Here is a 12,387-nt window from a genome sequence, read left to right as displayed (position 1 = left end):
CTTTCACAAGAGGCATGAGAAGAACTCTGTTTAGTACAAAATAAATTGCAAAAGCAGTTTCCTTGCTCGTATCAGACCTGACTTACCTCTAGAGTTATTTATATTCCCCTCTTTCCATTCTCCCACAGGACTTCTTACCCAACAAGAATACCCAATAGAATGGATCTATACCCATTTTAGAGGGACAAGGTCACTTACACTCTATCTTGATTTGATCGCTCTAATCATTATCAATAAGAGAAATAGAGCTAGGACTCTAATTGGCTCCAATCCTGATAAAATTGTAGTACCTATTAATAAATCTCAATTCGAGAACACATTACAAACTTCTACCAATTTCTAAATAGCCTTTCTGGAATATTTTGGAGAAATCTCATTTCATTATCCTAACAAACTTCGGAATTTCTTAAAAATACTGAATTTATTATCTCTCACATTGTCACATCACAACCTATATACCTCAAGCTGATGTTTTCTATATAGATGGGACTAAAAACACCAAAGCCTCATTCTGGTCTCTCAAATATAAAGTCTTTTACACTAAATTTCACTCTGCTCAACAAAATGAATTATATGCTCTCATTCAGGTTATTCACCTACATTCTTATCCTATTAATATAGTTTGACTCCTTATATTTATTTTTTGTAGTAAGAAATCTACCATAAATTCTAATCAATCTATTATCCAACAACTATTTCTTGAACTACAATCTATTGTTAGGAACCGCACTTCTCCCATTTATATTACCCATATTCGAGCACATTCTTGTCTTCCTGGCCCTATGGCTCATAGCAATGAACAAGCTGATAAACTTGTCTCTTTTGCTACTCTTGAAGAGCAACATGCTCTATGACACAATAATGCTGGCTCATTACATCAAATTTGGAAAATTCCATACCGATATGTTAAGGAAATCATTAATAATTGCTCTACTTGTAGGCCCCTATATCTTTGACACAGTGCACAAGGTATCAGTCCTCGAGGATTACAACTCAATGAACTATGGCAAGTGGATGTAATTCATTGCCCTGAACTTTCTCCTTCTTCCTTCTTACATGTCTCAATCGATAAAAATTCTTCTTTTATATGGGCCACACCTCTCCAAGGTGAAACTACACAACACGTTATAACCCACCTGTCAGTTTGCTTTGCAGTAATGGGACACACAGTTCTATAAAAACAGACAATGGCCCTGCCTGTATTTTCTAGTGTAAAAAAAATTTTTACACTCATTCTCTATTAAATGTACTACAGGCATTCCTTATAATCCACAAGCATAGGACATAGTTGAACGAGCATATCACACACTGAAACTACAAATATAAAAATTTAAAAAGGGACAATACACAGGAACACTTCTATCTTCCATATCCAGAGCAGACTTTACTAGATTCCACTGCAATATATTCTTTAATCCTATAACTATTGTTAATATAGCTTTATTTGTTTTAAATTTTTTAAACTTACCGCAAGGAGATATTTTGACAAAAGCAGAAAAACATTTCCAGGCATTGAAGGATACCTCCCTTCCTCTGCCCATTTGGTATCAAGACGGTATAAACAATGGAAATCTGGAAAATTAATATTACAGGGAAAGGGGTATGCTTGTATTTCTCCAGATGGATCCAATGAAATCAGCTGGCTCCCTCTTTGGAAGATCCATCCCAGGGGAGCCACCAGAGTTCAAGATAGAGAAGAAATGGTGAAATCTCCAGGAGGAGGACATTTTAGTACAAGCCATAGTGGCTTTAAAAGTTTCCAAGAAATGCCGCACTCAACATCATCAACCTTATGATCTCCCTACTTGGGGACAGATAAAAACCCTTACTAATCAAGCTGAAAATTTGGTTTCTCAACAGGGAATGCCTCGGAATCCTGAAAATATTTTTGTCACTATGCTTGCTTTGCTTGCTTTTGCTTCCCCTGCTCAGGGTGACGTGATTAATCATACTTATTGGGCTTACATACCTAACAGCCATTTATTGCAGATGTAAGAACAATCGTATCCACTAATGACTCAGTACATATGCCTCCTCCTTGGAGCTTGGAGGGGCCCTCTCATCCTGAGGAAGAAGGAAGACTAATTAACATTTCTCTAGGCTATAAAATCCTTCCTTTATGCATGGGCCCAGCAGAATTATGTGTTAATGCTAGTCGACAAACATGGGCTTTCGTCTTGCCTCCAAAAAAGAACTTCCGCACACCGCCTGGACTGTTTATTGCGCTGTCCTTTTATGAGAACCATGTCAATATTACCAAAACTCTAGGAAAAGGACAAAAACTGGAATGTAATGGATTTACTTATAAGGACTTTAAATATACTCCTGTTTATTGGTATAGATGTCAAGCTAAATCAGGGAAATTAATGTTTGTGGCCAATTCCACCATTGCTGATTGGGGACCCCACAGTATGTGGCTATCTAACTGCTCAGACGGCATTAACAGTACTATGTATGATTATGTTACTCAAGTAACAAGGAAGATTACCAACAGTTCAATGGAACACTTCCATGATAAAGGACTCCTTGGCTGGCTTGATGGCAGAATGGCACCTCCTTGCCCTCAAACTGTCCCCAATAAACGGACTGGGCCTAAACAATGGGACATCTGGAAACTTGCTTCAAGTACTGAAAAACTTGGAATTGGGACTGGATATTTCACAGTGACCAGTCATAGTCATAGTAACTATTCCTTCCATTATAATCATTCATATTTTCCACAAGCTTGTGTTCCCCTTACTTTTGTTATAGCCTTAGGAAACTTAAAATTTAATAAGACTTTATGTTCTGTGACTTGTATAGATTGCAATTTGTATACTTGTCTTAATTCCTCTAGTTCTCTAAAAAACAAATCCTTTTTGATTCTTCGATCTTGACATAGTCTGTGGTTGCCAGCAGATCTCCAATGACCCTGGAAAGAGGGTCCCATGGCAGGACTTGCCTCCCAGTTACTCACTGAATTACTTCAATGATCTAAGCGATTCACTGGATGGTTGATTCTTGGCATTTTGGGGTTAACAGCCATTTGCACCACTGCTGCTGTCACAGGCACTGCTTTATAAACTTCAATTCAAACACAAAACTTTATTCAAAATTAGACTAAAGATGCTCATACTGTATGGGTCACTCAGGTTCAGATAGATGAAAAAGTTCAGGATAAAATTCAGGAATTAAAAACAGCCATCCAATAGGTTGGAGATCAATTAATAGATTTACAAAAACAAGTATTATTAAATTGTGATTGGAATTCTACTCAATTTTGTATCACTCTGGTTCAACCATAGTGCTTACAAATGGGAACAAATCAAATTTCATTTGCAAGACTCCCTTAAATGTACAATTGTTGCAAAAGGAAATCTTTGAAGCCTTCTCTAAGAGTCTACCCTCTTCCAACAATTTGGAAACCTTAACTGAACAGCTAGTTGATCAATTATCTGGAGCAGAACCTCAAGGATGGTTTCAAAACATTACACACAGTATTGGATCTGGAACTATAACGCTGATAATTATTCTGGTGATTATATTTGTAGTATACCGATGCCTTTCAACTGCAGCTGCTGCCACTCCTGCTGCTAAGTCGCTTCAGTTGTGGCCGACTCTGTGCGACCCCATAGACGGAAGCCCACCAGGCTCCCCCATCCCTGGGATTCTCCAGGCAAGAACACTGGAGTGGGTTGCCATTTCCTTCTCCAGTGCATGAAAGTGAAAGGGGAAAGTGAAGTCGCTCAGTTGTGTCCGACTCTCAGCGATCCCATGGACCGCAGCCCACCAGGCTCCTCCGTCCGTAGGATTTTCCAGGCAAGAGTACTGGAGTGGGGGGCCATTGCCTTCTCCGCCTTTCAACTAAAATTGTTCAAACTAAACAAACTCAGTTGGTCAGCGCCTTTTTCACAAAAGTATCACTTCCAATTATGAAAAAATAAAAAAGGGGGGGATGTTAGGGGACGTTCCACTTTAAGGGATCCAATATGTTGTTTTCTCCCTTTGTCTGTCGTTTCTCGAGGACTCTCTGTTCCTTATCAGTTCCTGGAAAACAGGAACGAGCGGAGCTGCACACAGTTCTCAGGACTGAGATCGTGGGAAAGAGCATCTGCTTGGTTTCCCTGCAGTGACCTTTTAGGACTATCCCTTTTGTTGCCACTGGTGGAATTTCGTTCTTTTTAATGGCTGAGTAATCATTTTACTGAAGATATATAAGCATGCGTTTCTGGAAATAAAGTACCCTTGTTTCACTCAAGACTCGGGTCCCCTGCATCCTTCTTCTCGTCAACTCCAGTCCCCAGGTCCCGGTCTAAGAAGACGGTGACAAGACACGACTGAGCAACTTCACTTTCACTTTTCATAAGCAAATATACAGTAAAACGGAAGAAGGCTCATTTTTACAGGAAACAAACCAGTGGTTACCAAAGGGGAGAGGAGTAGGTGGATTTGAGCACATCAGAGGGATGCTTTCAAGAGATAAGCAACAAGGATACATTTATAGCCATTATCTTCCAATAACTTTTAATGGAGTATAACCTATAAAAATGCTGTAACACTGTAGTATACACCTAAAACTACTGAAAGTATCCTAACATTCTGTTTTCATACAAATGAAATTAGGAAGTTGTTAGAAGTTTAAAATAGGGAAAAATTGGCACAGGAAGGAAAAATTGCATACCTCCCAATTTTTTTTGCTAAAATCAGCATCCTTTGAAGGTCCGTTACTCTTTACCTAAATGACCTTTCCTAGTGGCTCAGACAGTAAAAGAATCCACCCGCAGTTCAGAAGACCCAGGTCATATCCCTGGGTCGGAAACACCCACTGGAGACAGGAATGGCAAGCACTCCAGTATTCTTGCCACAGACAGAGGAGTCAACGGCATTGCAGAATTGGACATAACAAACAAAAGGGCATATAAAGCTAGTTCTGCTATACATGAGAAAGCAAAAAACACTTTAGGCAGTGAACACTATCTAACGTTGCTCTGCCCAAGTAAAGGACAGTTTACATAGTGCCAATTTTCTTTTGCTCTCCAATATATTTTCAGAAAACACATAAAATGCTGTATGATAACAAATATGTTATGAAAAACTTACACAGTATTTAACTTATTTTCTTCTGTGCAACATGTAAGCATTTTTGATAGGTTAATGTAAACACTTTGAGTATATAAATAAAAGGACTCATTAAAGTATAGAAGGTGCGATAGCTGTAGTTACTTTACATTTTAAATCCACTGACTCCCTATACTGCTACTGCTAAGTCACCTCAGTCGTGTCCAACTCTGTGCGACCCCATAGCTGGCAGCCCAGCAGGCTCCGCCATCCCTGGAATTCTCCAGGCAAGAGTACTGGAGTGGGTTGCCATTTCCTTCTCCAATGCATGAAAATGAAAAGTGAAAGTGAAGTCGCTCAGTCCTGTCCGACTCTCAGCAACCCCATGGACTGCAGCCTACCAGGCTCCTCCATCCATGGGATTTTCCAGGCAAGAGTACTGACTCCCTATAGCATACAGTTTAATAACTGTATTCTAATCTTAATAGAAAATTACTGGTAAACCCAATCCCATTCTCTGAACCAAGTGTGTTTAATCCTGGGCTTATTCCTCAGCTACATTTGTATCTGCCCTGTGTTTGACCTAAATTCTTTCCAGTCTACTTGCAATGTTCTTGGCTGAATTTCTGTATGCCCTCAGAATCACTCCTATATAAACCCATAAACTGCCAACACACGCTGAGGAATTAGTATTTTAAAACCTGAAGGAAATAAGGAATTAAATGAGTATGGAGTGCAGTAAGGAATTTACTCAGCTGGTCTGCACTTGCATATACAAAAGAAAGCTCTAGCGTTAAGAAACTTCTGAGAGTCTCTTAAGCCTTTAGAATATCCTGCCTTACAAGTATACTTTTGAATACAAAGGGCCTTGAGTGATCAAGATAGCTTATTTTAGCAATATTATACATTATGGAGACCTAATGTCAGTTCAATGCCTGAAACAGCTGGTTGAGTCACTAAAACTAAGGCCAGTCAGATGGCTCTATCTATACCAAAGTTCAATATTCTACACATATATACACTGCATGGAAAAGATCTAAACCCTGGAAATGCTTGGTGAACTTCTCCGGCTGGCAATACTCCTTCTATGAAACTAAACATCATTTCAGGGGGAATAAAGTGCTATCCACATGATAGGACAGTGGACTTTGGCACTCTTGACTGTCTTTGTCATCTTTTTCCTTTGAAATTTTTCATCTGTATTTTCACTCTAATAAACCATAACCATGAACTGTTTTCTGAGTCACCCACTTCTGCCAAACCACTAACCTTGAGGTTAGTAGAAAGGGAGACCTTCAATCATGTTAGTCATTAGGTAGCCTTTATTTCACATTTTCCTTGTTACTGAGGTCGGCTCTAAGTCAGATGAACATATGCACACCAGCTCTGTAATTAGGATAGTCTGGAATACATCTTAATGGGGGGAACCAAACATTCTAGAAAATCATAAATTCTCAAAACTACATGCTTTTTGTAGAAACCTGAATTCTTTCAAAGAGCAATGCTGACACACAGGTAAATCTCATTCCCATTAAAACCTTGGAAAGCATAAAATGACAGCACAAACCCAGAAATTCCAAAAAAAACATTAAGTAGTGAAAAATTTCTATTAAAATAAAAAACATTTAACAATTACATACTTTTTTTCAAATGATGTTCATATTTACCAAGTAGCAGTCCACAAATGTTAACAGATAAACACATCTATTAAATACTTTCGTGATGACACATGTCATGCTATGAAAAACAGGCAGATTTCTAATCAGGCAGATTTCTAATCAGATACATAAAATAACAGTCAATAATTCAATCCCAAGACAGCATCGCTAGCCAACTCTTCATCTCTATAGTGGCTAGTCATATACTGGAAACTGTTTTACATATACTCAGATGAAATAAAGGTCATCTTTTGTTAAAGTATACAAAAGGTTAAAGCACTAAAAAGTGTTCCTGTAAATATTAGCACTTTGTCTACTTTGTACCTTGAAATCCAACTCTTTTTCCCCTTCAAGTTCATATTCTAAATTCACTCATTTTCTAATAGCAGAATATAAATTCTAACATTTCTCAACATTTTTTAACGTTTAAAAACACACACACACACACATAAATATTAGGAAGCAGTGCATATCTAGGAAAAGCCCCAACCACCTACCTTTAAACTAGATTCATAGTCTGTGTTCACTTTGAACATAAGCCCAAGTCGTAAATGAATCTCCTTTGCTCGACAAAAGCTGGGCTCAACATAAAGCACCTCTTGAAATGCTTTAATTGCCCTTGAAGAATACAAATGGAAGAAAGTATGGGATTATTATTAAGTATATTTGCCTTAGGAGTACAGAAAATACAATGATTATACAATTTTAAAAGAAATGCCAACTTTAAAACACTGTGAACGAATAGTACAATATTAGAAAACTCCTCAAACTCCTCACATCATTTGGCTAAATTGCAAAATAGATTTATTAACTTTTCTGTGTAAATAACCAGTTAAAATTCTCTGAAACAACTCAGAGAAGACAATATGAGAATGACATGAAGGTAAGAAGATTAATTTGTTCTGTACTGATCCATGTAAGTCTACTTTTAGAAGGCTTCAGTTCAGTTCAGTCGCTCAGTCATGTCCGGCTGTGCAACTCCATGGAATGAAGCACAGCAGGCCTCACTGTCCATCACCAACTTCTGGAGTTTACTCAAACTCATGTCCATTGAGTTGGTGATGCATTCCAACTATCTCATCCTCTGTTGTCCCCTTCTCCTCCTGCCTTCAATCTTTCCCAGCATAAAGGTTTTTTCCAATGAGTCAGTTCTTTGAATCAGGTGGCCAAAGTACTACAGGTTCAGCTTCAGCATCAGTTCTTCCAATGAATATTTGAGACTGATTTCCTTTAGGATGTACTGGTTGGATCTCCTTGCTGTCTAAGGGACTCTCAAGAGTCTTCTCCAACACAACAGTCCAAAAGCATTAATTCTTCAGTGCTCAGCTGTCTTTATAGTCCAACTCTCATATCCATACCTGACTACTGGAAAAACCACAGCTTTGACTAGATGGACCTTTGTTGGCAAAGTGTTGTCTCTGCTTTTTTAACATTCTATCTAGGTTGATCATAACTTTTCTTCCAAGGAACAAGGGTCTTTTAATTTCATGGCTGCAGTCACCATCTGCAGCAATTTTGGAGCCCAAAAAAATAGTCTGTCACTATTTCCACTGTTTCCCCACTGTTTCCCCACTGATTTGCCATGAAGTGATGGGACCGGATGCCATGATCTTAAGTTTTCTGAATGCTGAGATTTAAGCCATCCTTTTCATTCTCCTCTTTCATTTTCATCAAGAGGCTCTTTAGTTCTTTACTTTCTGCTATAAGGGTGGTGTCATCTGCATATCTGAGGTGATTGATATTTCTTCCAGCAATTCTGATTCCAGCTTGTGCTTCATCCAGCCCAGGGATTCTCATGATGTAGTCTCCATATAAGTTCAACAAGCAGGGTGACAACATACAGTTCCCATCTCTTTAAGAATTTTCCATAGACTGTTGTGATCCACCCAGTCAAAGGCTTTTGGTATAGTCAATAAAAAAGAAGTAGGTGTTTTTCTGGAACTTGGCATCATCGACTCGATGGACACAGGTTTGGGTAGACTCCGGGAGGTGGTGATAGACAGGGAGGCCTGGCATGCTGCAATTCATGGGGTCGCAAAGATTTGGACATGACTGAGTGGCTGAAATGAACTGAACTTGCTTTTTCTATGATCCAATGGATGTTAGCAATTTGATCTCTGGTTCCTCTGCCTTTTCTAAAACCAGCTTGAACATCTGGAAGTTCTCGGTTCATGTACTGTTGAAGCCTGGTTAGGAGAACTTTGAGCATTACTTTGTTATCGTGTGAAATGAGTGCAGTTGTGTAGCAGTTTGAACATTCTTTGGCATTGCCCCTCCTTGAAACTGGAATGAAAACTGACCTTTTCCAGTCCTGTGGCCACTGCTGAGTTTTCCAAATTTGCTGACTTATTGAGTGCAGCACTTTCACAGCATCATCTTTCAGGATTTGAAATAGCTCAACTGGAATTCTATCATCTCCACTGGCTTTGTTCGTAGTGATACTTGCTAAGGTTCACTTGACTTCATATTCCAGGATGAGTGATCCTGGATTCACATTGTAGGTGAGTGATCACACCATCGTGATTATCTGGGTCGTGAAGATGTTTTTTTGTATAGTGCTTCTGGGTATTCTTGCCACCTCTCCTTAGTATCTTCTGCTTCTGTTTGGTCCATATCATTTCTGTCCTTTATTGTGCCCATCTTTGCATGAAATGTTCCCCTTGGTATCTCTAATATTCTTGAAGAGATTTCTAGTCTTTCCCGTTCTATTGTTTTCTTCTATTTCTTTGCATTGATCACTGAATCTCTCCTTGCTACTCTTGGGAACTGTACGTTCAAATGGGTATATCCTTCATTTTCTCCTTTGCCTTTTGCTTCTCTTCGTTTCTCTGCTATATATATTGTGTGTGTTTGTGTGTGTGTGTGTGTGTGTGTGTGTGTGTGTATAAAATAAGTCCTCCTCAGACAACCATTTTGCCTTTTTGCATTTCTTTTTCTTGGGAATGGTCTTGATTAGTACCATCTGTACAATGTCCAAAACCTCTGTCCATAGTTCTTCAGGTACTCTGTCTATCATATCTAATCCCTTGAATCTATTTCTCACTTCCACTGTATAATCGTCAAGGATATGATTTTGGATTTGATTTGATTTAGAAGGCTTACCTTTTTACCTATCACACTTAACATTCTGCTTGGAACCTAGTTTAAATACAGTATGACTCAGAAAGGGACTAGTATTTTTTTTTGCAATATGGGATTCCTACTGTACCAAATGATCTATGGAAAAAATACTCTTGCCCTCACAGCAATGGAGTGCTACCACTATCATAAGTCAAGGATCCATGTTTATGAAACTGTTTCTAACTTCTGTAATCCACTTCAATCTTCTTTTGTCTATCGTGCTCTATTTCTATTCTGCCTTGACTACGTTGTCATTTTAACAGGTCTTTATTATTAATGCAGAAAATCTAGATATGTTGGAAATGTTTTTATAAGTACCTGGAATATGTGAATTATTATTTCTCCAAAAATGAGTATGACAGGAGACACAAAGAGCCTATTTTGAATCTCAATTATTCTATTCTCTCAAAACCTCTAAAGTCACTATTAGGATTGTAAATGTTTCCAAAGTCAGTCCTCTGTATATTATACAAAAAAAGTCTATAGCAGTCATATCACAGTTTAGGATTAAGCAATTTACCACATGTCTTCAGTAAGTTTTGTTACAGTCAAAATCCCACTTCTCAAATTCTGTGGTATATATACATTTACTGCAAAAACAAGTATTTCAAAAAGAAGATTTTCTCTGGGAAATATACAGACATCATATAAAAATGAGTTGTTATAATCCATAATCATCTTTCACACTGACTTAACCCTGTCACACACATATCAAGTAATGAGCATTTTGAATCTACAGATTTATCTCTCCTGATTTTACATTCTTATCTTCAATCTAACAGAGTTCATGAGTTATCATAGGTACTTGAAAATTATTCACTGTGAGTCACACTTCTCTATTTTGAACACTTACAGTTCTTTCTTCTAAGTCTTATACTGGATTTCACCTACATTTGTTCTGACTAGCTAAAATGACTATATGTGCACAACTGCAGGAGAAGGCAATGGCACCCCACTCCAGTACTCTTGCCTGGAAAATCCCATGGATGGAGGAGCCTGGTAGGCCACAGTCCGTGGGGTCGCTAAGAGTCAGACACGACTGAGCGACTTCACTTTCCCTTTTCACTTTCATGCACTGGAGAAGGAAATGGCAACCCACTCCAGTATTCTTGCCTGGAAAATCCCAGGGACGGTGTAGCCTGGTGGGCTGCCGTCTATGGGGTCGCACAGAGTCGGACACGACTGAAGTGACTTAGCAGCAGCAGCACAACTGCAAAGGATGATTTTAAAATATCCATTTTTCCATCTTCATAAGTACAGTAAATTATTCCATCTGGTGTAACTTATTTCTAAACACATCTTACTAAAAACCTTGTAAGTCTTACTGCTAACTTCCATAACCATCTATCCTCTCCCCATTTGTAACTGACCATAAGTTCATGAATCCAATGCCAGTAACAGTTTTGTTAAAAGAAAGGAAGAAAGGGAGGGAGGCAGAAAGGAAGGAAGAAAAGAGGGAGGGGACAAAAGAAAACCTTTTTGTTTTTGCTTAAGTATGGAATATGTTTTAAACTATTATAGTTTTGAACATGAAGCCTCCTTCCAATACTAAATAAACGATTAAGAAAACCTAAATAAAAATGAACACATTTTATTTCCCTCGTCAATCAAATTTTAAAATTTAAATGATCTCTAAGATCTTTTCTACTTCTAAAGTTTAGATTTTTAAGTTGTGTGAAAAGGATTTTCAGGCAATTTACAGACCTTAAAATTGTCCCAATTCACAGTTAACTTCAAATAGGATTCAAAATAAAAGATAAGTGAATTATATTTAACATCCGTCTTAAGAGATCTTTTTTAAGAGACATATTCTTAGGTAAGAAATATAGTTCATTTTAAAAAGTGCTGTAACATCTACATATTATCCAGAAGTTTATGCAGCAAACATCAGAACATGAAAAAATTAATTCACCAAAGAAGCAAAGAAGCAAAGTATTATGTAAACAAGTCATACAACTAAAAGCTGAATGTTTCTTCACCTTTGTGAAACCATATCAAATACTGCTTAATGTATATTTAACAACTCTATTAAATATTCAGAATGACCTACAGGACATGGTTGCAAACACTAGTTGTATACTCATATACAGGAAGTTCTTATAGCACTTAAACAAAAATTCAAAAAGGACAAAACCAAAAAAGCTTCCTATTGTTTGCAGTTATAAAATTTTACATATTACTATCACAGTTAATCCTCAACACTGAAGAGGTATCATTATTCCTACTGAGGAACATGGATAATTTATAATCAAGTTAGCAAATACGCCGACTGAAGGGAATGATGGCTAAACTTGATTTGAATCTACAAAGGAAAATATGATACTAATGAGATGAGAGTTTACTGACAGTAAAATATTTAATGTGCTCATCATTTATACGTGCATACATATACACACAGAGGGAAAAGATCTGATGTAAGTCAACTTACCAGTGAAATGCGTTGTAATAGAAGTAAACCAAACCAAGGCCATATAAAAACTCAGCATTCTGTTAAAAAAAAAAATTCATTTAAAAGCTTTTATGTTTACTGTTCATGTTATTAAAAAGAAATACAGAACATAAGATTCTCATC

The 12,387-nt window shown here is 37.7% G+C and overlaps 1 protein-coding gene across 37 annotated transcripts in view; it reads right to left on the bottom strand.

Moving 5' to 3' along the window:
- Nucleotides 1-12,387, bottom strand: part of LOC145537620 (lysine-specific demethylase 6A-like) — a 191,327-nt gene that overhangs the window by 110,372 nt on the left and 68,568 nt on the right. For all 37 annotated transcript variants that reach the window (XM_081568362.1, XM_081568332.1, XM_081568337.1 and 34 more), the window contains 2 exons: nt 12,244-12,302; nt 7,193-7,313 (listed from right to left, as the gene is read on the bottom strand). In XM_081568362.1, the coding sequence (XP_081424488.1) occupies nt 7,193-7,313; nt 12,244-12,302 (180 nt within the window). The remainder of the gene's footprint in view (nt 1-7,192; nt 7,314-12,243; nt 12,303-12,387) is intronic.

The sequence above is a fragment of the Giraffa tippelskirchi genome, chromosome Y (assembly GCF_054371585.1).
Source record: "Giraffa tippelskirchi isolate mGirTip1 chromosome Y, T2T-mGirTip1v1.2.pri, whole genome shotgun sequence".
Classification (NCBI taxonomy): Eukaryota; Metazoa; Chordata; class Mammalia; order Artiodactyla; family Giraffidae; genus Giraffa; species Giraffa tippelskirchi.
Note: the sequence above shows the minus strand (reverse complement) of the source record. Positions and strands in the feature narration are given on the sequence as shown.